Below are 25,098 nucleotides of genomic sequence, written 5' to 3'. Positions count from 1 at the left end.
TCATCCAGGTTCATGGTAATCCAAAGCTTGATCCGTAAGGCAACTGGACTGGTAGAAATTCTTGAAGACGTTTCACCTCTCCTCCGAAAGGCTTCTTCAGTTCTGACCAGACTGGGGAAGACACACCTGTTAGTGGCTTATATCTTCAAGCTCTTCCAAAGTCTGGTCAGAACTGAAGAAGCCTTTCGGAGGAGAGGTGAGAAACGTCTTCAAGAATTTCTACCAGTCCAGTTGCCTTAAGGATCAAGCTTTGGATCAGCAGCAGAATGTGGGAACATAGGGCTGTGGGAACAAAGGGCTGTGGGAACAAAGGCACACTCCCTAGAGTTCAGAGTTTGGGACAAATATGATAGATGACATGAATATAAAACATTTTAAACACTTAATAGAAAGTTAAGCAAGTCCATCACAGTCATAAATATATAAAGCACAACATCTATAGTCAGATGTGTGTGCATCCAAGTCATTCAAAACCCTCCAATGAGACCAGATCCTTAAGTTTCTGGTCTTTTTGTAATTTCAAGTAACAGGAACAACAAACTTACATGCCTTTAATCCCATCTCAGTCTTGACCTTAGGAGTGGACAGTAAGAAAAGGTCATGGGACTGAAGATTGTAAGTTCCTGTACGCCTCTGTCTGTTGTAGGTTAGAAGATACGAGGGAAGTAGATTTAAAATAGACTTGTAAATAAGACTGCAGCAGGGTTTTACTATATGTGCAGACAAGCAGGACCAACTAACAAGTTCATAGAGGACACAGTGATGAGTGAGGGTTTTAAAACAGACATAAAAGTGTCAAAGGTCAGTCTCCTTTGGGACTCCAAAGAAAGGCAGGACTTGATTCTAAAATAAAAACCCAGTTTCTGTTTGAGTCTTTTCACCAGCTGCTCAATACGAGGTGTAAAAGTGAGATTCATCAATTGAAATATCAAGCTATCTAGAGGTGGAGATTGAAGGAAGAGCATGACTTTTGTTTTGTCTTGGTTTAGAACAACTTTTAATATTAAAAAATAAAAATATTGAGTTGTAAAAAAGACGTTTTTAACTGGGGGAGAGCCTGGTGTAGAGTGGATGCTGAGCAGTAAATCACAGTGTCGTCAGCATAAGAGTGCAATTTTAATTGTTCAATGTTTTGATTAATATGTATATGAGGAATGAAAAGGAGCAGTCCAAGTCTCTTAGGTTTTCTGGTATCTCCCAATGCCCCACATTACTAACAACAACATTATTTTGCTGCAGAATATAAGTCCCGTTCTAAATGTCACTGTCACTCAGAGTTTACACCGCCAGCACACTGCCAGCAAACCTCAGTCAGTCCTAACAATGGTTCTCTTAACAATGAGACAAGCTGTCATCACAAACAAACAACAGCCTCTTGGTGCATGTCCTCACATGCTCACAAACAAACTCAGTTATTAATCAGTGTTACAGAGACGTGGTTGCTGGCAGTCTGAATGCAGAGTAAACATTGTTAAAGGAAACTCAAAAAGCTTCAGAAGTAAAGCAAACATCAAACAGAATGAGGAAGGTGCACATACAACCTTTTTTTTTTTTTAAAGAGCTAAGCTTTCAGGACACAGGTGGTATAATTTTTAAAGTGATATATAACTTTGATTTAACATTTCACGGCTGAAGCTGAGCCTTCAGATCGAACGTTAGAAGATGTTTTCACCTGATATCACAGAAATACATGAAATGACCACAGCCTCTTGACACAGCACTGTGTGGTGGATCTGTAGCCTTTCTATGGCGTGATCACGTGGTGCTGTATGACCATCAAAGCTGCTTGTTAAGGGCGATTTGATGCAATTACATTAAGCTACATCTCATATAACATTACTTTAAGTTACCTTTACATAGTGACACAGAGCCACTAGGCATAAAATGACTCGGTTTGAATTAAAGGGTGGTTCACTACAGATATTGATGTGTTTGAAGTTATCTATGTGATGTTAGGATATACAGTGGTGGGAAAAAGTTTTCAGACACCCTTAAAGTCTAACACAATCTCAAATATTGTCATGAAATATTTGGGAAAACATTTTTTTTTGTCTTTCAAGCATTAGGCAGACATAAACAAATACAAATTATATATATTTTTTGTTTATTGTTTACAAGAAAAACTAACAAAACTAAATTCTTGACAGTTCCAATATGTCAGTTCTCAACTTGTCGGTATCAAAGTCAACAAATAACAGAGAATGTGTTCAAAACTGAACAAAAATGGGTCGCTGGTGGTCTAGCGGTCTAAGCGCCCCACATACAGAGGCCACAGTCCTCGTCGCAGGGGTCGCCGGTTCGATTCCCGGCCGGTCGACCATTTCCTGCATGTCCTCCCCCACTCTCTACTCCCCACACTTCCTGTCTCTCTTCAGCTGTCCTGTCAAATAAATTGAATAAAGCCAAAAATATAACTTAAAAAAAAAAACTGAACATAAAAGTTAATAAACCTGGCTGCGACTGTACAAAAAGAAATTGCACTTGAACACCTAAGAGTGATTCTCAATGCAATATTTCACAAATGCACAGGGTGTCCAAAAACTTTTTTTCCACCACTGTATTTGAAGTAAGACTACTTGTTTGATTATACGCAACTAAACTACTTCATCTGAGCTAGTGTGTGGTAAAGAGGCGGGCCTTTAGTCTTTTCGCTAACAGCTACAGGGTGCCTACCTGTCAATCAAGTCAGCCACGCCCTTATTTGGGCAAAACTCATAAGTTAAATATCTTCAAAATAACGAGTTCTAAAAAAAACAGGCTGTAAACATGCTCATTATGGTTGTAAAGATAGTCTTTTTTGAATGGATGTGTATGTGGTTTCTGGTGTTTCTGCAGCCAGCCTCTAGTGGACGCTTAAGGAACTGCAGTTTTTAGCACTTCTGTGTGGGCTTCATATTTTAAGACAGGAGGTTGCCCCTTGATGGTACTGATGTATGAATATGATTTAAGCTACATATATGACATACAACTACCTGGTCATGTTAAAGCTACACAAGTTTTTGGTTAGGTTCCCACCCTAAGCAGACTTTTTGCTCTTTGCACTTGGTCACCAGACTCCCTTGAGATTCCCTCTGTCAACTGTAGAATATTATCTTCAATGACTTCCCATTGGCATCATTTCATTGGTGCCAACACGTACCTGCCACCGACACAGAATGTGGTTTAAAGACATGTTCATGTCACGTATTTCTGTGAGACCAAATCTGAGTTTTCACATGCAACAAATTTGCAAATCCAAAGCCTTGAGACATCACCAGTCACAGACAACTTAACATGATGTTTAGAAATATTTAGCAATAAGTGAAATTGTTCAATCAGAGTTAAATATCAGTCAACCACAACTAGCTGTAATGTGAAAATCACTCCACTGCTGCACCCTCCACAGCATGACTCCCTGCCAAAGTAAAGATGCCTCCTCCCCTCCTCTGCTGGTTCCCTTCCCACTCGTCTCTCCTCTCCATCCTTCCCCTTCGAACTCTCTGTCCTTCTCGTCCTCCTCGTAAGGATGCTCTCCCATCATTGGTCCCCCTCACCTATCGCCTCTTATCTCCAACCTGTCTCCTCCTCTCATCATCTCTCCTCCTCTTGCCTTCTCGCTCCCACCATCTGCTCTAAGGCTGAGCTACACTACAGATTTGCTTCCTCCGGGGGGCAAAGACTCACACAGTCACCTTTTTTGAAATTTCACTTTTTGACGCATGAAATTTTGTCCAAAGCAGGTACATGACAGAACCATTGTACGGGGACAAGTGCTAGCATGGTCAGAGTGCAATGGCTTCGTATTTTTATGGGTTTTTTAACACAACTAAATGTGCTTCTGGCTCCCTTCATCCTCCAGATAAACTCTGAATGAAAACAGGGAACTGCATGCTGTTGCAGTACTCTGTGAGATGCATTTTTCTTTCTGTTAATGGTGTGTGTGTATGGGATAATACACACAAATCCTGGTTTCTTGAGTCTCCACTCATGATGGATGTCCTGAGTGTACCCCCTATGTGCTTAAACATGTCAAGAAAACCTGGAACCAGCCTTTCATTGCTGCCCCTGTGCAGACTTGCATGCAAGTAGAGCTTTGATAAAATCCCACTAGATGATTGCACATCTAATGAGGGCAATTTGTGCTGTAGGCCTGGTCTAATTGATCATTATGGTGTGATAAGATAAGAATCGGTGTAAATGGATGCAGCAATCGAGATTCCTCTTCCAACCGTGAAGGTAATTCTTCATAGAGCTGGTGTAGCAGTGATGAAGACTGCCAGGAGGGATGGAGGGTTTGTACGAGGAGGGTGTCGACCAGGGGGGCGAGGTTTCACTGAAGTGCCTTAATGAAAGATCTTCAGAAGTTACCTCAGAGTTATTGTTGAGTTAAAACCCAATGAGCTGTAATCCAAGGGGAAAGAATTAGTCCATATTTTACATATGACACATTATCTCAGGTGATTTGCTAACTGAGCTTAGCCTGCAGTATAATATTTAAGAATTAATGCATTTAAAAGAAAATCAAGTAGTAGAAAACCCTCTGTATTGAATGCATTCTGAAACACCCAAGGACATCAGTGGTAGCTTTTGCAATTGAATCTACAATAAGTCAACCTTTGCTAATTTAAGCTAAGCTAAGCTAGGAGTAGAAAAGTACAAAGGCTAACATCTAAGAGCTTTTTCAAATCAAATACGCAAAAAATTTAATAGCATTAAAATGCAAGCTACATTAGCTTTACAAATATGACTATTAAACTCAAAAATACAACATCTGTAGGTTTTACATTTTTGCTAATTTAAGCTAAGCTAAGTTAGGAATAGAAAAGTAGAAAGACCAAAATCTAAGAGATTAAAATGTTCTCAAATCAAATACACAAAAACTTAAATAGCATTAAAATACAAGCTACATTAGCTTTACAAATATGACTATTAAACTCAAAAATACAACGTCTGTAGGTTTTATTTTGAAAATCCAGCCTACACCGATCATTTTTTAGCTATTTTAAACTTTTGGATGTTTGAAGCATTTTATTTTTGCTTCAAAAGGAACCCTACAGAAAAAGACATGCTGGCCTTGTTAGTTTAACATATTTTATATGTATGCTGTACAAAAAAAACACATTTGATTTCTACAGTTTGAGAAAATTAGAGAAAGAAGTACTTGTAGGCCGCCATTTGTTACAGACACTGTGACACCAATTGGCAGCTCTGCTATAATACTAATAATGATAATAGTTTATTTGTATAGCGCTTTTCACAGACAAAGAATGTCACAAAGTGCTTTACACAGATACAATACACAAACAGTGTCAAAAGAGAAAAACGGGGGTCAATAAAACTGCAGTTAAAATTGTATAGCTGGTCAACCGTAATTATCCAAATGCTCGTCTGAACAGGTGAGTTCTTACAAGCTTTTTGAAGATATCAGCTGATCCTGCAGAGTGTAAGGATGTAGGCAGGTCGTTCCACAGCTTTGGGGCTACAGCCTAGAAGGCTCTGTCACCTTGGGACTTTTGGTGAGTGTGTGGGACAGTTAGTAGGTGTAATGATTCAGATCTGAGGGAACTGGTCAGCTGGTAAGGGTGGAGCAGTTCAACTAAGTAATCGATGACCGTGTAGGGAGTTGTAGGAGAGAATGAGAATTTCAAACTGGACTAAAGATAACAAGGAGCCAGTGGAGGGGTTGTAATGGAGAGCTATGGTTGCTCCATTCGAATCCCCCAAACTGGGGGACATGAGCAGGCCTCCTCACCTCGCTGATTATTTTAATTTCAATCCAAACTGAGAGTTACTCCTTCATAAGCGACACTGCACTCGCGTCAAAGTTCAAGTGGCCCAGTTGACGTCACCCTGGCAGGGAACGTTTTGGGAACATCGAAAGCGGAGCTGCCAATTGACATCCCAATGTAAGTAACGATGGCGGCCTACGAGGGAACTAATTTTCAGGTTTACTCAAAATGTAGAAATCATTTGTTCTTATTGTACGCCATATATTTAAGAGATAACAATGTTAATCCAATAAGGTCAACGTGTCAGATTATGTAGGGTTCATTTGAAGAATAATCGGATTAGCTTAATTACAAGAAAATTATTATTTCTGGACAGTGAGGTCTATTTCACCAGATTTATGTGCCCCAGTATTTCCTCATGGTTGACTTCATGTTCTGAAAGTAAACATCTTGATCTCTCAAAGTCAATAACAATTATTAATGTGCAGTAGAAGATACAACATTTGAAGCTCCACTAATTTAACGTTAGCAGACAGGTATGTGGACATCCCGTCCCGTCATCTGAAGACATGAGTGGGTGTGGGAGGGGGGAGTGTTAAGAGACTGAGTGATGTGTGTACCTGAGTGGGTGGGTGGGGGGGTATTTCTAAGCAGGTTTGTCCATCTTGCTGTCCTTCCTTCTTTGTCTGTCTCTCATATGGATGTACTTTTTTTCCTGTTTCTGCCAAACCCCCTCTCTCTTGTCTCGTGTGTGTCTTCGTGTGTCTTTCTCTCTATCTATGTGTGTCTCTGTTTATGTGTTTGTCTGTCTTTCTACGTGTTTTTTCCCTCTCCTCTCCTCTCCTCTCCGTCCTTCCTCCTCCTCCTCCTCCTCCTCCTTTTTACTTCTGTCTCTGTCACTGTCTTTCTTTCTGTCGCTTTCACTGACTCTCGCTGTCTCCACCATCGGTGAAACTCAACAGGAGCACCACCCGGTAAAGTTCTTCCTCATCCCTCCCTCTTCCTGCTACTCCTCCGCTCTGCCCCCGCTCTCCACCAACCGAATCAAATTGGCTTCTCTCTCTTTCTTTCTTTGTTCTTCTGATCGTTCGTGCTCATTGTCGCCACATTGTACCGCCAGTTATTCTTCACAAACCCATAGAACGCCGTCCGGGCAGCACAACGGTTTGATTTGATACCCGAGGACTTAAAGGAAGAAAAGAAACAAGTGCCCGAAAATCTCCACATCCTTACACTTCTCTCTAATATTTGAGTCATCAAACTGTTGCACCATGAAGACTTTCAAGGTGGCTGTAAAAAGTTCTTCGTTCTGTCCTTCACACTGATAAGAGCTGTTCTTATTAGTCAACTCCCTGCAGACTCATATGGTGAAACATGTATCTTCCTAGTATTATAAATGGTTCTAAAAGTCAACAATAAGTCTCCCATAGTAACTCCTTCCATCCCAATTCTCTCAAACACTTAAATCAATCAATCAATCTTTATTAATAAAGCACCAAATCACAACAAACGTTCTCCTCAGACTCTTTCCAAACAGAGCAGGTCTAGACCGTACTCTATGTTCTATTATCAACAAAGACCCAATATCAAGACCGGATCAGATCCAGTCCCATCTTACAGACGGGACTCAGTCTGATCTCATCTTAATCCACCATGAGCAGAGCACTTTGCAGCATTTAGCAAGTTACAGTGGCAAGGACAAACTTCCTTTAACAGGCAGAAACCTCCAGCAGGACCAGACTCATGTTAGACACACATCTGCTGAGACCTACCTTGTTGGAGAGAGGGATAGATGGAGATGAAGAGAGAGAGAGAGAGATGATAGTGGGGAGACGGATAGTAGTAGTTGCAGCAGCTGGAGTCTGGCACGTCCACAGCAGCAGAGATCCAGAGGAACCTACGAGACAAGGGAGCTCAGGGACTCCAGAAAGGTCTATGGTTAGTAGCTTTAATGGGACGGGGAGAGTTAAAGTAAGGGATAGGGGGATAGGATCCCAGTGTGTCAGTTCCCCCAGCAGTCTAACTAAGAGCTGGTCAAAGCCTGAGCCAGCTTGAAAGTTTGAAGCCTACTCTCAAAAGTAAAGAGGGTGTCTGCCTCCCGGACCCTGCCGTCCACAGCAGAGATCCAGAGGAACCTACGAGACAAGGGAGCTCAGGGACTCCAGAAAGTTCTATGGTTAGGAACTTTAATGTGACAGGAAGAGTTAAAGTAAGAGACAGGGGGATAGGATCCCAGTGTGTCAGTTCCCCCAGCAGTCTAAGCCTATAGCAGCATGCTGGTCGAAGCCTGAGCCAGCGCAAACTTGAAAGTTTGAAGCTTACTCTTAATAGTAGAGAGGGTGTCTGCCTCCCGGACTCTCCCGTCCACAGCAGAGATCCAGAGGAACCTACGAGACAAGGGAGCTCAGGGACTCCAGAAAGGTCTATAGTTAGTAACTTTAATGGGACAGGAAGAGTTAAAGTAAGAGACAGGCAGAGAGAGGAGAGAGGGAGAAAGACAGGATCCCAGTGTGTCAGTCTAAGCCTATAGCAGTCTAACTAAGAGCTGGTCAAAGCCTGAGCCAGCGCGAACTTGAAAGTTTGAAGCCTACTCTTCATAGTACAGAGGGTGTCTGCCTCCCAGACCCTCCGGTCCACAGCAGAGATCCAGAGGAACCTATGAGACAAGGGAGCTCAGGGTCTCCAGAAAGGTCTATGGTTAGTAACTTTAATGGGACAGGGAGAGTTAAAGTAAGAGATAGGGGGATAGGATCCCAGTGTGCCAGTTCCCCCAGCAGTCTAAGCCTATAGCAGCATAACTAAGAGCTGGTCGAAGCCTGAGCCAGCTTGAAAGTTTGAAGCCTACTCTTAAAAGTAGAGAGGGTGTCTGCCTCCCGGACCCTGCCGTCCACAGCAGCAGAGATCCAGAGGAACCTACGAGACAAGGGAGCTCAGGGACTCCAGAAAGGTCTATGGTTAGTAGCTTTAATGGGACGGGGAGAGTTAAAGTAAGAGACAGGGGGATAGGATCCCAGTGTGCCAGTTCTCCCAGCAGTCTAAGCCTATAGCAGCATAACTAAGAGCTGGTTGAAGCCTGAGCCAGCGCAAACTTGAAAGTTTGAAGCTTACTCTTAAAAGTAGAGAGGGTGTCTGCCTCCCGGACCCTCCGGTCCACAGCAGAGATCCAGAGGAACCTATGAGACAAGGGAGCTCAGGGACTCCAGAAAGGCCTATGGTTAGTAACTTTAATGGGATTAGGAATTGAGTCTCAAAAACATTAAATGAAAAACAGGATGGTGGATGAAACTCACTCGGTCACATTGAAGTGTTACCATGTGACTCTTAGAATAAAGCGGCACGATCACCATATGGATGAGCTGTATGCTGTCAGAGCGCTTTGAAAGACTGTCTCCACCATGAAAGACCTCACTTTTGGTGTCTTTGTCGATACAGATCCAAGCTTGTAGCAGCTGCTGTTCTTAAAGGACAAACTACAGAAGCTTTTACAGCCACTGTTTGGTCTGACAGGTGTAACGTTTGGTATTCATGTAAGGAATCAGCTTTAAGTAGAGTGACAGAATGCTTAACAGTGCAAACACGCTCATAGATCCAACATGAAACTCAAAGAGCAGCTGCCCCTGTTAATGTAGAGTGTGTTTGAGTGTGTGTGTGTGTGACTTCCTAAGTGTGTGTGTGTAAGGATGTTTTAATTTTTAACACCTCTGGCCTTACAGGGCTTTACTCTAATACTCTCCAGCTGCTCTGATAGAGAGACCTCAGTCCTGCTCAACTTCAGAGGAAGGCCTATTGATTATCGATCAATTCTCACTCACACACTCAGACTCTCTCTCTCACACACACACACACACACACACACTTCCACGGCTCAGACTCAATCTATCAGCCTGGAATTGAATTGTCTTTCGTTTTTCTGCCACGGGAGTTCATAGTCAAAGCGTGAGCCTTGATGGACGACCTCGCTTCTGCTTCAGGTCTGGCAGGCGTCCAAGTGCCTCATGCCTCTTTTGTCTTTTTTCAAACCGCCCATCCACTTACAGTAAAGATCAACTCGGCTATTTACTCCCCCCCCTCCTCCCCCGACAACCCCAATTTCTCCTCTCTTGAAATTGGTTTATGGGCACACAAATCATGAGCAAAATGTTCAGTTATGGGGATCCGGGCGGGAACAAGCGCATTAAAATTCACAACCGAGGGGAGTTTGTCTTTCGGCTTGTAATCGACCCCTGCTGTCGCTCTCACGGCTCATTGACGCTATTGGTGCATTGTGTTTGTTGGTGTTGTTTGACATGCGATACCATGTTTTGCAAAAAAGGCATCACATGTCCCAAGAGTCTTGCATAGCCTCCATTTCCTGTACTTGCTCCCTTCAATCAGGTTGCAGTACCGGCTGATAAAAAAACCCAAACTTTACCGTTAATCTAGATTTAAATGAAAGGAAGCTATGTGAAACATTTAATGTATTCCAGATTCAGGATTATACGTACATAATCTAAGACATGCAATACTTAAAACCTCATGTGTCCACATCTTTAAAACTCCCATTTCTTCCGAAGAACCACAAACAACGTTTGACCGAAAAAGAAAGAAAGAGGTTTGGCTGGGCACTCTGCCGGGAGATGCCTGTGGATATTGAATGACTGAATGTTTATTGTATGATGATGATGATGATGGCAATGATGATGATGATGATGATGAAAGATACAATAATGCCTCTTGAAGTCCATGAAACCAAACAGTCAGGCAACTGATCGCTTCCCTTCCCACTGGTTTCATGTTTGACGTGCACTCCAACGTTTCTCTGTCTGCTGAAGATAAAAACTGTAAAATCTTTTTAAGTGATGAAATGTTCTTTACTGCAACTGTCATATCATGTGTTATCTCTCACCACACTGTAACTTAAGATTTGAGGACATACCCCTCCACACACTTTTGATGATATTAGCAGATTGTTCCATTTCTTTATTCACCATTTTTACACAGCAGCCATTTTCCTCTGACGACACGCTCAGGCTGGGAAGCTCAAATGCTGTAGTAATGTTGGACTAACATCATTCACATTCACGTAGTTTCCTACAACTTACAAATTCAAAGAAATAGATCTTATGACCAATTAACAGATTAGTCACGACAGCAAATGTTATCTTACAACTTCTACTTAGCCAACATAAATCTTGAATCTATCTAACATTCAATAAAATGTAGGTTGTTAGCTGGAAAGTAATTAAAAGCTAATGTTAGCTGTTGTCTAATGCTGGCAAATGAGTTAAACAAAGTAATTATAAACAGAAACAGCTAATATTCAACCACTTTATAGCTAACAGTACTGTGAAAAGGTAAAAATGTAAGCTGAAAACAACATTAGCTAACATTACCATTACTGTTAGCTAGCTAGCATTAGTGCTACTTCTAAACCAACACCTTTCCTATTATATCTTGTAACACCATCAAACACTAATGTTAGCTAGGAAGATGTTGAATGCTAACGTTAGCTGTTGTCTAATGGTGGAAAATGAGTTAAACAAAATAATTATTAACAGAAACAGCTAATATTCAACCACTTTCTAGCTATGGTTCCTGTGAAATGGCACTAATGTTAGCTGAAAACAACATTAGCTAACATTACCATTAGCAACCACACATTACTGTTAGCTAGCTAGCATTAGTGCTACTTCTAAACCAACACCTTTCCTATTACATCTTGTAATACTATCAAACACTAATTTTAGCTAAGAAGATGTTGAATGCTAATGTTAGCTGTTGTCTAATGGTTGAAAATGAGTTAAACAAAATAATTATTAACAGAAACAGCTAATATTTAACCACTTTCTAGCTAACATTACTGTGAAAAGGCACTAATGTTAGCTGAAAACAACATAAGCTAACATTACCATTAGCAAGCACACATTACTGTTGGATAGCTAGCATCAGTGCTACTTCTAAACCTACGCCTTTCCTATTATAGCTTCCAACACTCTCAAACATTAATGCTAGCCAGGGAGATGTTGAATGCTAACGTTAGCTGTTGTTTAATGGTGGAAAATGAGTTTAAAAAAAACACTTGTTAACAGAAACAGCTAATAATTCAACAACTTTCTAGCTAGCATTCCTGTGAAATGGCACTAATGTTAGCCAAAAACAATACTAACTGACATTAGCATTAGCAAGCGCACTTTACTGTTGGATAGCTAGCATTATTGCTACTTCTAAACCTACGCCTTTCCTATAAGAGCTTCTAACACTATCAAACACTAATGTTAGCTAGGAAGATGTTGAATGCTAACGTGAGCGTCTTCATTTCCTCATGGATCGGGTAAGTGGTATAGTAATAAGGATTTATCAGACTCCCTATAGTTATACAATCTGAGCAGTACGACATTAAAGCAGCGTTCGAGCTTCCCAGTCTGTCATGTCGTCAGAGGGATAACAGCTGCCGTGTGAAGATGGTGAATCCCTCCGCTCTGCCTTCTAATTGTCTGTTGTTGTTTTTCTTTGGCTGACCGGCAGAGGGAGCAGCAAGGGCAAAGACATAAGTACAATCAAGTCCCTTCGTGTGCTGAGGGTGCTGCGTCCTCTAAAAACCATCAAACGCCTCCCAAAACTAAAGGTAAGGTTTCTTTGAGTTCAGCTGAGATGCGCTTTTGAAATCTTTTGGAGCCTTCTTTGAATTTCTGTTAATTTCCTGTGACTGAACATAGACTGTATAAACCATAGGCATCATCTCCCATTGGTTTCTTAAGAGGCAATATGAAGCCCAAAGAAGGCGGTGGCCATATTGGAAATGCTGACTCCAACCCAAACAACTCTGGGTTCTTGCCTAATCCTAACCCATAGTATTTGTCAGTGGCCTTCACGCCTAACCCTAACCTGTCGGGCTTCTTCACAACCTATCCCCACACCCAACCCTTACCCTAACCCTAACCACTCAGAGTTCTTGCCATACCCTAACCCACAGTATTTGTGAATCAAATGTTGAGACATAGCTGAAAATAGGACCAATACAGCAAACTATACAAACTGTAAGACGTTACAGACTTTTATATTTATTCAAAAGGAAGCCAAACTGTCTCTTGTCAACATTTACTGTATAGATCATTTCAGCTAACATTTAGCATGCTGGTTAATACGCCATAAAATGTGTTTGTAATATGTTTGTAAATGTGTCTCTTTCTGCTTCCCAGGCTGTGTTTGACTGTGTGGTCAACTCTCTAAAGAACGTACTGAACATCTTGATCGTGTACATGCTGTTCATGTTCATCTTCGCGGTGGTGGCCGTCCAGCTGTTCAAAGGCCGGTTCTTCTATTGCACGGACGAATCCAAAGAGTTTGAGCGCGACTGCAGGTTGGTTCAGAGACAAAGTCTACAACACCATGAGATTTTTGTTTCTAAAGATTAGTTTAAAGGATCTTTAGTCAGCTTTGTTAAGTAAAAGGACAATTTAGTGCAGCAGGAGTACATGCTTTTCAACTACTGTTAAAATAATCTACAGTATTATGGCCAAATTCCACCAGAGCTGTGTCCGGTCCGTCTCTGATCCATCACGGCAATGGATCTGATAGGTTTCTATTCTAGTCAATGTGTTAACTTCCACTGGATCCGCTTTGTTGCGTTCCGGCTGCGTCTCTGATCCGGCAGGTCGGAGCCCTCCGGATCAGATACACAAGACTTCTCGATTATTGCAATAGCATCCTCTACGGTACACCCAACACCCTCCTCAACAAATTACAATACATACAAAACTCAGCTGCACGCCTCCTCACTCACTCCCGCTCCAGAGACCACATCACCCCAGTCCTCCAGAACCTCCATTGGCTTCCCATCCCCTCAAGAATTCAGTACAAGATCCTCCTCATCACCTACAAAGCCCTCCACAATCTAGCTCCCTCCTACCTCACCGACCTTCTGCAGCCATATAATCCCTCCACCAACGCCAACCTCCTCACCCCTCTCACCAAACCCAAGCACCGAACCTGGGGGGACAGGGCCTTCTCTGTCACTGCCCCCACCCTCTGGAACTCTCTCCCCCAACACCTCAGATTCTCTCCCTCACTCACCAAATTCAAATCCGGACTCAAAACACACCTATTAACAAAGGCTTTTAAACTATAATTGATTGTTTTTTTTTCTTGTTTTGTTTTATGTTGCTGCCTTGCTCTTCTTTGCTTTTTTTTTTCACTGTTTTCCTTTGCTTTTCTATTGTATAATTTTATCTTATTTTCCTGTAAAGCGCTTGGAGAATCTTTTAAAGCGCTTTTATAAATAAAATGTATTATTTTTGCCGGATGCCGGCTCAGAGACCAACCGGACACGGATCTGGTGGAAGTCACATGTTAGTTTCAGCTTTAACTGCTTCCTGGAGGTTGTAGGATTGATTGCTGGTTTAAGCAGTGTATGGTGCATGTTATCTCTCTCTCTCCTCCCACATTTCCTGCTATCCAGCTGTCATATCAAATAAAGGTAGAAAGCCCCAAAAGTTATCTTAAGTAAGAATGAAAAAAGATCAGGGTTACTGATTGGAAATGCCACTGAAGCCCAAACTAGAAGTCACCAGCGCCAGCACAATTTCTACTTTAAAACTTTAAACACATGTAGTTTGCAAAATGTAAAAGTATGTGGATATTTAATGTAGTATCCTGACTCAGAGATGCTTTCTTTTATATTGGAGTAAAGGTTTGGGTAGGTTGTGTTTGATATCTGACCTACGTGAGCATATTTGACAAACTGGAGCGTGCTGGCTTTCCAATGAGCCTCACACATGTTCACTTGGCCTCCTAGTTCTGGAACCACAAACTTTCTTGAGAAGTTTTGCCGACAACAAAACTTGTCTAAGTTGTTTTTGATACTGCTTGTGACGAAGACAGAACTGTGATTCAGTCCTGGATGGTTCTCTCAAAGTAACCTACCATAAAGTCATTATTAATCTGGTGCTCATTTGGTGCCATAGAGATTGAGAAAATAGCTAATTAAAGCTGTGCAGATGCTGCCACCTAGAGGACATTCTAGGCATTGTAAGATATATTGCACTGAGAAATAGTTCCTCTTCCAGACTGGACTTACCTCAACTTTTCAGTTTGTGTGTTATGTGCATTAAATTGTGATGTTTCTCAGCGACTAACACAGATGTGTTTTGATTCCAAACCTTGTGTTTTGTCCTTCAGGGGAGAATACTTGGAGTATGAGAGAGATGAGGTCAAAGCCCTGAAGCGGGAGTGGAAGAAGTACGATTTCCACTACGACAACGTGGCTTGGGCCCTGCTCACCCTCTTCACTGTCTCGACTGGAGAAGGGTGGCCGCAGTGAGTGGAATGCACTTAGACATACAGAATAAAAGGAAACACCTCCCTGAACACATAACTAATGTGATAATCTGTTGTGTTTTATTCTCTCTCTCCCCCCTCTCGCAGGGTGTTAAAGCACTCAGTGGACTCCACCTATGAGAATCAGGGCCCTAGCCCAGGTTACCGGATGGAAATGTCCATCTTTTACGTGGTGTACTTCGTTGTCTTTCCCTTCTTCTTCGTAAACATTTTTGTGGCCCTCATCATCATCACCTTCCAGGAACAGGGGGATAAAATGATGGAAGACTATAGTTTAGAAAAGAATGAGGTGAGGAAAGATTCAGACGTTACTTTTGCAGCATCTTAAAAGAGAAACAAACATAAACAACGTCTTTAATCCTCTCCCTTCTTCGTCCACAGAGGGCGTGTATAGATTTCGCCATCAACGCCCGACCCCTGACTCGCCACATGCCGAAAAATAAACTTAGCTTTCAGTATCGCATGTGGCAGTTTGTAGTGTCCCCGCCATTTGAGTACAGTATCATGGCTCTGATCGCGCTCAACACAATCGTCCTCATGATGAAGGTACGAGCCTGTCTCCTCTTACTAACTCAGATTCTTTGATTTGCAGGAGTTGTTGCATTAACTGAACTTTTGAATGATGGAGAGTATTAAGCTTTTTGTGCCACCTTCTCAGAGCACTGTATTATTCTACTCTTGAATTTGCAGCAATATTTGTCAGGCTTCCCAGCTAAATTTGTGAAAGAAAGTGTGAAGAATGAAAGGAATGATCTCTGAATGATTGAAAATTTAACTGACCAATGTAGTCCACCTAATGCACAATGTGTCTGTTGTTGTGATGCATGAGTTCCATTGTTTTATGTTGAGCTGCTTCCAAAAACAGGATGTTTAGTTTACCTGTACAGGTGTAAAGTTGGACACTATTTTGTGTTAGAAATGTTGCATTCAAGGCAAGGCAAGGCAAGGCAGCTTTATTTGTATAGCGCATTTCATACACGAGGGCAACTCAATGTGCTTTACATTAAAACATTAAAAGCATTGGAGACATTCAGACAGGCATAAAAGAACACAATTAAAATGACAAATATGATAAAACAGAAAAAAAAAAGGAAAATTAGAAATATATTAAAAATTACATTAAAATTTTAATTTAAAGTGGGTTAAAATAATCTAAGATAGGAAGGCAGTGGCAAATAAAAAAGTCTTAGTCTTTGATTTAAAAGAGGTGAGAGTTGGAGCAGACCTGCAGCTTTCAGGGAGTGTGTTCCAGATATGTGGAGCATAATGACTAAACGCTGCTTCACCATGTTTCGTTCTGACTCTAGGGACTGAAAGCAGACCAGTACCTGATGACCTCAGAGGTCGAGGTGGTTCATAAAGTAGTAGCAGATCAGCAATGTATTTTGGGCCTAAACCATTCAGTGCTTTATAAACCATCAGCAGGATTTTAAAGTCTATTCTCTGACAGACAGGAAGCCAGTGTAGGGATCTAAGAACTGGAGTAATGTGGTCTACTTTTTTGGTCCTTGTTAGGACTCGAGCAGCAGCATTCTGTATGAGCTGCAGCCGTCTGATGGACTTTTTAGGGAGTCCTGTAAAGACCCCGTTACAGTAGTCTAGTCTGCTAAAGATAAATGCATGGACCAGTTTTTCTGCATCCTGCTGAGACATAAGTCCTTTAATCCTTGATATATTCTTAAGGTGATAGTAGGCGGACTTTGTAATTGTCTTAATGTGGCTGCTGAAATTAAGGTCTGAGTCTAAGACTACACCAAGGTTTCTGGCTTGGTTTGAACATTTCATCTGTGCAGATTGGAGCTGAGCAGTAACCTTTAACCTTTCTTCCTTGGCTCCAAAAACAATCATTTCAGTTTTTTCTTTGTTTAACTGAAGAAAATTCTGGCTCGTCCAGTCATTGATTTGTTCAATGCATTTACTCAGTGTTTGTATGGGACTATAATCCCCTGGTGATATGGTGATGTAAATGTGTGTGTCATCTGCATAGCTATGGTATTTTATTTGGTTGTTTCTTATTATCTGACCTAAGGGGAGCATGTAGATGTTGAATAGTAGAGGCCCCAGAATGGATCCCTGAGGTACTCCACATACGATTTTCATCCGCTCAGATGTGTATTTACCTATAGACACAAAATAGTCCCGGTCATTTAAATAGGACTTAAGCCAATTTAGTACTGCACCAGAGATTCCCACCCAGTTTTCAAGTCTGTCCAGTAGTATCTTGTGAATAGAATAAATAAGAATAAAAGAAAGATATATATACAAATAAAAAGAACCCCCCCATCCTTATCCCAACCCCAGCCCCGACTCCAAAGCCGCCCAACAATCTTAAAGTTAAGAACACAATATATGCAACAATAATAATAACAACAATTTAAACAAATACGTCCAGTGGGTTTGCCATGTTTTACTTTCTGCAGATTTTGAATTTGCACTACCTTTGAGTTTATTCTGGAGAATTCTCTAGACAGTTGTTTGTCATTATTCTGGATTGGTTGCAATAATATTAGACTTCTTTTTTTTTTAAATATGCAAATTGATCCACTCCCATGTGGATAAAAATATTAAAATCTTGAAAAATCTTCCTCTAAAGTAGATTAAGAAGAGATCAAAAGTGTGAGATTAATCATGAGTTAACTTTGGCCAAAATGTGATTAATTGAGACTGAGAAGATTCATCATTTGACCGCCTTATTAAAATATAATTCAGCTTCATTTATATCCGCCGTCTTGGTACAAAGCTTTCATATTTATTTGAATAGAAGGCCTGACCTTGCACCTAAATGTATTTCTTCCTATTAACTTCTGAAATCTCTTAAAATAAGAAAAGATAAGATACTTTTATTGATCCCAGATTGGGGGGAGATTATTTTGTTACAGCAGCTAACAACAACTGACAGGAATCGACAATGCACTTACAGTATTAAAATAGAATTATATTAAAGGTAAAAATCTAATATAAATATAACAAATATACGTACATACACTTTCTACTTATGCATAGATAAGTTAGGTTATTGCACAGATAAGATTGCGTGCAGGAGAGACTTCTTTTTGTTACACTGGGATGCCAAATTAATCAGAGCGTCTTTTTTCTGCTCTCTGGTGTTGATTTAAGTTTTGCATCCAAGCAACTTTTGGACTTGACACTACATTAAAAAGAAAGCATTCCCTTATCACAGGTCATGTCTTCAGTTTAAGGAGACGATGACTGGAAATGAATATCTCTAATCAAACTACAAACAGCTCTAATTAATAATATTAATAATACATTTTATTTAGAAGCGCCTTTCAAAACACTCAAGGTCGCTTTACAGACAGATTAAAACACAATAAATAAAACAACACGATATAATAAATAAAAACAACAAGCAAAGTAACACCTAGTTAAAAATGAAGCAGTGGAAATGAAGCAGGGAATGCAGTTTGAAACAGATGGGTTTTGAGTTTTTGATTTGAAGAGGGGTAGTGAGTCAGAGTTTCGGATGTCTGGTGGGAGTGAGTTCCAGAGTTGGGGAGCAGAGCGACTGAAAGCTCTGCTCCCCATGGTGCTGAGACGGGCAGGGGGGCACAGAGAGGAGGAAGACCTGAGGGAGCGAGAGGGGGTGACGATGTGGAGGAGATCAGACAGATACGGGGGGGGGAGAGGTTGTGGATGGCCTTGAATGTGTAAAGGAGGATTTTGAAATTGATTCTGAGTTTGACCGGTAGCCATTGGAGCTGCTGGAGGACGGGGGTGATGTGGAGAAAGGAGGGGGTTCTAGTGATGATGCGGGCTGCAGAGTTTTGGACCAGTTGAAGTTTATGGAGGGATTTGTGAGGGACACCGAAGAGGAGTGAGTTACAATAATCGATACGGGAGGTGACGAGACTGTGGACCAGGATGGCAGTGGTGTGAGGGGTGAGAGAGGGGCGGAGACAGTTCATGTTCCAGAGATGGAAATGTGCAGACCGGGTTATGCTATTGATGTGAGAGTTGAAAGAAAGTGAGCTGTCGAGCTGTCTAATTTAGCTCTGTTATAGACGTAATAATCCTTCTCACAGATATTTACCTGGAGCAAGGTGTGCTGCTTCTTCCTTCCCCTTTGTTTCCACTGTTAACACACTCTCTCCATCTTTTGTTTCTCTCAGTTTGACGGTGCATCCAGGACATACGATGAAGTCCTGAAGAACCTGAACATCGTGTTTACCACCTTCTTCTTCATGGAATCTATCCTGAAGATCATCGCTTTCGGCCCTCTGGTAAGGCCGGAGCGTCATCCCATTATTCATTTATGGACCTGCTTATTTTAGCAGACAGATCTAGAGCATGTTCCTCCCTGTCCCCGAACAACCCCGAGCGTTACGTGCCGCACGGCAGTCACGCTATCAGCCTGAATTCAGTCCGTCTCCAAGGTAACAAACACCGCCAGCAGCACCCCAGGCCAGAGGCACGTACCTCAAAGGCCTCTGCTGGAGGATGCGATGGGTTACCTGATTCGGCTCTCTGTTCTGGTCTTTTAACGCCTCTCCTTTTGTCTCCTCTTTCCTCACAGAATTACTTCAGAGACGCTTGGAACATTTTTGATTTTGTGTCCGTGCTTGGAAGCATCACTGATATTTTAGTGACAGAAATATGGGTAAGTGATTGGGAGTGTTGGGAGAAAGTTACACTTATTTGCAGAAGTTGAACTATAGTGAGGGTTTTGGTACATGGAACACAAAAGACGACTCAGCCTCTCATTCCTTTGCTGTTCTTAGTCACTATGCATTTAGAATTTATTCAAAGGAGGCCCCAAATTTGAGTTTAGTTCACTTTATCCCCTTCTGGTCTAATCATGAAGGCACCCAGTGTCATGTTTTGTAGTTATCACCCCTAAGACGCCACCAGTTGCCTCTCAAATCCCCCCTTGTAAGCAAAATTTATATTTTGGATGTATCATTTATCTGTTAATTTATTAGTGTTTCATAGAAAAAGTCCTTGTGATTGTTTCAGAAGTGAAAACTTGGAAAGAACGAAATGATATATTGCATAATTCTGACTTACACAAAGCTATCTTTCCACCGAACTTTGCACCAATCTGCTAAAACTCTCTTTGTGAGCATGCAAATTAACATGAAACGTTCTTTCTTCAAAGACCAGAGGGTCTTAAAATGTAAAGCCTTTACTTTCCAGGGCTACAGAGTCAGAGTTAAAACATGCCTATGTGTGAGGCCTTCATCAGGGCTACTACAAAGTCCTACAACCAGAGAACAGACAGTTAAATCTCATGGGTTACATGGGGATTGGTATCAGTGTTAACAGGATGTTGAGTGTGAACACATTTCATATTTACCTCTCTGTTATTTGTGATGTTTTGTTTGTACATCAGCATGTCTCTGTGTGTTTTAATATAGTTGTAGATATTAGACTAGAATTCAGTAGAACCTCAGCCTCTCTCAGATGTCAGCTACACTTCAGGGGCCCGTTGCACCAGCTCTGCATAAGTTGAGTCCTAAGTTAGGGTGTAAAGTCCACCTTAAACCACACGTAGATACAAGTTAGTTTGTAACTTAAGTTGCGTCATTATTTGGTTTCACCACAGAGATGTAAGGTTCATCTTAAAGGCTGATTTTATACTTCTGCGTCGACCCTGCACCACATACTTGCGCGTCGATGTGTCCGTGTCGCACAGCAATACTCCGCCGAAACGCTTGAAGGGCAGTGTGGTCTCTCTGATAGTCCGGTCGCCTTTTTCTGGCTCTGCTACGACCTCTGTTTGCTTCTCCACAGTGATTAAGAGCGTGTTCTGTTTCTCATACAGACATGATTACATGAAGAATAGAGAGGATGAGTCGGGATCCCAGAAGTGCGGTAAATGTGAGAAGTACAATGCCATCGAGCCGACCAATCACAGGGTTGCGGACCATGTTGATTCTACTCGTAGTTACATTTTGGAGGAGGTTTTCGTCAGCTATGTGCGTAGGCCTCTGCGTAGGTACGGGAGCTTCGTGGACCTCAGGCATAGTCTACGCTGTTGATTTCGACGCAGAAGTATAAATCAGGGTGAAACCACACATAGAAACAAGTTAGTTTGTAACTTAACTTGTGTCACATATATGATCACTCGGTTTGGCCAATCAGTGAACAGCTTTTTTCTTGATGTGGTGTTTGTTTTGAGTACTAAACAAGCTAACAGCTAATCATAAGTGCTGTAACTCCCGTTAATCCTCAAACAGCAACATAAAGTTTAAATATGACAAAGCATGTTGATATAGTGATAATTAATCTTTAGTGTAATATACCAACAGTGACATCTAGTGGTGAAATTGTCAACTACAACATACACTACATTAATATAACTGCACTCTAATGTTGTGCAGATGTACGGTAATTATCTCCGCTTGTAGAAAATGAAAGTGTGAGTTAAGATCAGAGTCATCGTACGTTTTTTATTCATGTAATCCAGGGGTGTCCAAACTTTTTTCAAAGAGGGCCACATTTGATGTTGTCAGAATACCTCAGGGCCAGTGGCTCCTACTGAGACTTTGGAATCCTAAATGTTCTATGTGAAATATCTATTTAAAAAACAGTAACTAGGAAGTCCTCAGTTTCCCACAAGCCATGTAAACATTAGCAAACGTTATCTTCTTCTGGAGGAAACTGTTTTTCATGAGGGTCGGGCAATGTGGGAAAAATCATGTATTATTATTTTCCTAAGGCAGGATCACGATCTGGATTTCATCACACTTCTTTTTCATGTTGTTTTTAAGACTTTTCTGACCAGCAGACAACACATTAAGAACAAAATGATTATTTTCCTGAGTTCTGAACATTTTTTCTGCACCAAATTTTTCCCTTTTCTGCACAATTTCCTAATTTTGATCTTGTCTTGTGTCCTCTTTTGTGTCTTCTGGACTTTTAGTGTTCATCAAGAACATTTTCACATAATGATAAAAAAAATTCATATGAAAACCTGTCAGCTTTAAGAGTTCTTGTGTTTCTTCTTTATTGCCATCTTGCAGAATCCCCAGAGCTTTGGCTTTAGACAGGGAGTCCATATGAAGCTTTTTAAGACAATTCTGGATTGACTTTAGTTTTGTTTGTGCGCTTGAAAGAAACTACAAATGTACAGATGATTCAGAAGGTGATTCATTTCTTTGCTATAAATAACACAATTTAAGATGGAAGCTTGGGGCCATAAATAAATGGACCTTGGGCCGCAATTGGCCCCCGGGCCGTACTTTGGACATGCCTGATGTAATCCATCGCATTGGGTGTGTTGTAGACACATCACAGCTGCTTCTCCTCATCCTTCAAATGATCCCGTCTTTGGAAAGAGTGCGCCATGAGAACCAATCTTTACAGAGGACTTTACACCGACCCAGAGCTAGGCGTAAAACTTAAGATGTAACGTATGCTAATGGTGGAACGCCCAAAACGTTAGTAGAGTGTAAACTCCATCCTGAATTAGAAATTATGCTCAAACCAGGCTACGTTTGAACTCATGCACAGCTGGTGCAACACAGTGCTGCTCTCAGAAAATCCCTCAGACTTGTACTGGAATCTTCTTCTTATCCACTCTGACTCAATCGGCATCACTGATTACTCCAAAACAACTCTGTTTCCAGTTTATTAAAGACACCTTCAGTTGACTCTCTAGCTGTCTGAGCAGACGTTACTCTATCAGTGCTGTGTGAGCTGATCATTTCAGACATCTGATTGATTCTCTGCCAGCTTGTAGCGGCTAATCTGGTGCTTGGGAACACCTGATCTCTGCTCGAGCTAGATAATTAGGTGGAAACTTTAAGTGATCATGACGGCAGGTTGCTTTGTTAAAGAGCAATCTTGTGCACACTCGTTTATTGGAAGAGACCTTGAGATGAAAATGCCAGATCCCCATAAGAAGACTGGTCTCTGTGTTTGTTTCGCTGCTGGCACCAGAGAGAGGTTGACGAACTGTATCTGTTGTTGTTTGACTTGAACTTGTGTTTCCCTGCCTTTTTAATGACACCCATAATGATTCCGTCTTCCTCTTCTATCTCTTTACATGCTTTCTTTAAACCTCTCTACTTTGTTGGCGTCCTTCGCCCACTCCCCTCCTCCTCCTCCTCCTCTGATAAAAAATCCATCCAATCAAAATGCACTATGAAATCCTTCATCGTGTTCTTCCATCCGTGCTGCGCCATGACATGTGGTGGTGGTGCTGTGATGATGATGATGATGATGATGATAATGATGGTGATGGTGTGTGTTTCGCCCCATGCCCCCGCCCAACAAAACACACGACCAACCCCCCCCCCACCCACCCCCCACCACCACCACCACCACCCTTGAAAAAACTGTCTCCTACTCACTCACAATGTTCTTCAACTTACCCAAAATGTCTTTAAAAACCTCCCTCCCCATTCATCCTTCTACATCTTCAAACATGTAGAATCCGGTTGGTTTGTAATTTATCTCTCAAAGCTTTCTGCTGCATCCTCATTGGTCATGTGTATCCCCCCCGACCCATTCCTTACCCCCAATCACCCCCTCCCCTGGACCTCTTTAACCCCTTCACTCCAGTGCATGCGCTTCCTGGATGATGATGATCTTTTAAAATCTTCCACATGATGACATAGACAGGTACACTATTGAATTAATGACAGAACACATAACACCTTAGGTATCATTCATTCAGTTTAATACATGAATGTGCCTTATGCCATATTTAATATCTATCACAGGGCAGCCCAGCTTTCATATCTTACTTCTCTCTGTGTGGGCAGTGTTTAGCAAGAAAGGACATCCCGCTATGACTTCCCTTTCCGAGCATTTCTAGTTTGACGAGCATTTTCAGAGGTCACATGGACAAATTGGTTTGCAGAGACTAGCTAACACCAGCAGAGCTAGCACCACCAGCCTTCGGTCTATGTGCTGGTTACACATTGTTCTGGTCTAGTTAACCAAACATAGCCTACATAGAACTTAATCAACATTTTCTATATCTAAATACTAGACAAATGCTTTCCTTATCTGTGCTTGTTTACATCAGGGTAGTAGAGCAATATGGCAGTAGCCTTTAATCTGAGATACAGCCCCAGCTGCTCTATAGATTAGACACAACATGTGACCAACAATTCAGACATTTTTAGACTTTAAAAAGTCTCAAGTTTTAATGCCTCAGCGTAACCAAACTGGTCATATTTTTCACATCGACCTCATGGTTCTGGTATAAACCAATCGGCAACCTCCGGTCTGAAAATATGAAGCCCATGCAGAAGAGTTAAAAAACTGCAGTTCATCGAGCGTCCGCTTGAGGCTGGCTGCAGTTGACTTCTGCAAACGCTAGCACGGAGAACCCAGCATGTCTGTGGAACTGCAATTGTTTATTAGCACGGGAATAGAGTGATTACACGTAGCCATTGAGCAGAAACACAGGAAACCACATACACACCCATTCAAAGAAGACGATCTTTACAGCACTAATAAACATGTTTACAGCCTGGTTAAAAAAAAAACAGCTTCAGTCTGAAGAGCTAGGGTGAATTTTTTCCTTACGGAACAGCTCAGAAGATATTAAGATTGAGTTTTGCCCGTTTAAGGACATGACTAACTTGAGGCGGGAACACATAGCTGTTGGCTAGGAGGCTCAAACCCCGCCTCTTTATCTCACACTAAGTTAGGTTGAGTTCAGCATTTCCAATATGGCTGCAGCTGACAATTGGCTTCAAAACAGCACTCAGGAACAGATGAGTGATGTCACGGATACTACGTCCATTATTTACACAGTCTATGGTATAAACATGCCAATTTGAGGACGTGACTCCTGCTATGATAGATCAGTGAGGATGGGTAAAATAAGAATTGTGGTTATACTAGTTAAACTTGTTTGTTTTGGGAACCAGATTAACTGTCTTCATCAATACACTTAGATTTGTTATTCTGACAACATTAGTTTGTTTTCTAGCTGAAGTTTAAGAAGTGAATCAAACACTCTTCGTACAGATGATTAAGTGAATGTATAACTTATTTTATTTTATGCCTGGCCACACTGGCGTCCACTGGTCTGCATGTGGGCCAGTTCTTTCTTCAAAAAGTTTGCTGCTGTGCCAAACTATGCCTGCACTGAGGC

General features: G+C 41.5%; 1 protein-coding gene across 1 annotated transcript in view; it reads left to right on the top strand.

Moving 5' to 3' along the window:
- Positions 1 to 25,098, top strand: part of cacna1ab (calcium channel, voltage-dependent, P/Q type, alpha 1A subunit, b) — a 148,201-nt gene that overhangs the window by 75,469 nt on the left and 47,634 nt on the right. Inside the window, exons 25-31 of the mRNA XM_034688888.1 lie at positions 12,213 to 12,312; positions 12,887 to 13,047; positions 14,865 to 15,002; positions 15,111 to 15,312; positions 15,405 to 15,569; positions 19,154 to 19,264; positions 19,558 to 19,641. Of these exons, the coding sequence (XP_034544779.1) occupies positions 12,213 to 12,312; positions 12,887 to 13,047; positions 14,865 to 15,002; positions 15,111 to 15,312; positions 15,405 to 15,569; positions 19,154 to 19,264; positions 19,558 to 19,641 (961 nt within the window). The remainder of the gene's footprint in view (positions 1 to 12,212; positions 12,313 to 12,886; positions 13,048 to 14,864; positions 15,003 to 15,110; positions 15,313 to 15,404; positions 15,570 to 19,153; positions 19,265 to 19,557; positions 19,642 to 25,098) is intronic.

This window comes from Notolabrus celidotus, chromosome 7 (genome assembly GCF_009762535.1).
Source record: "Notolabrus celidotus isolate fNotCel1 chromosome 7, fNotCel1.pri, whole genome shotgun sequence".
NCBI lineage: Eukaryota > Metazoa > Chordata > Actinopteri > Labriformes > Labridae > Notolabrus > Notolabrus celidotus.
The sequence above is the reverse complement of the archived record's forward strand: the minus strand, read 5'-3'. Positions and strand labels throughout refer to the sequence as shown.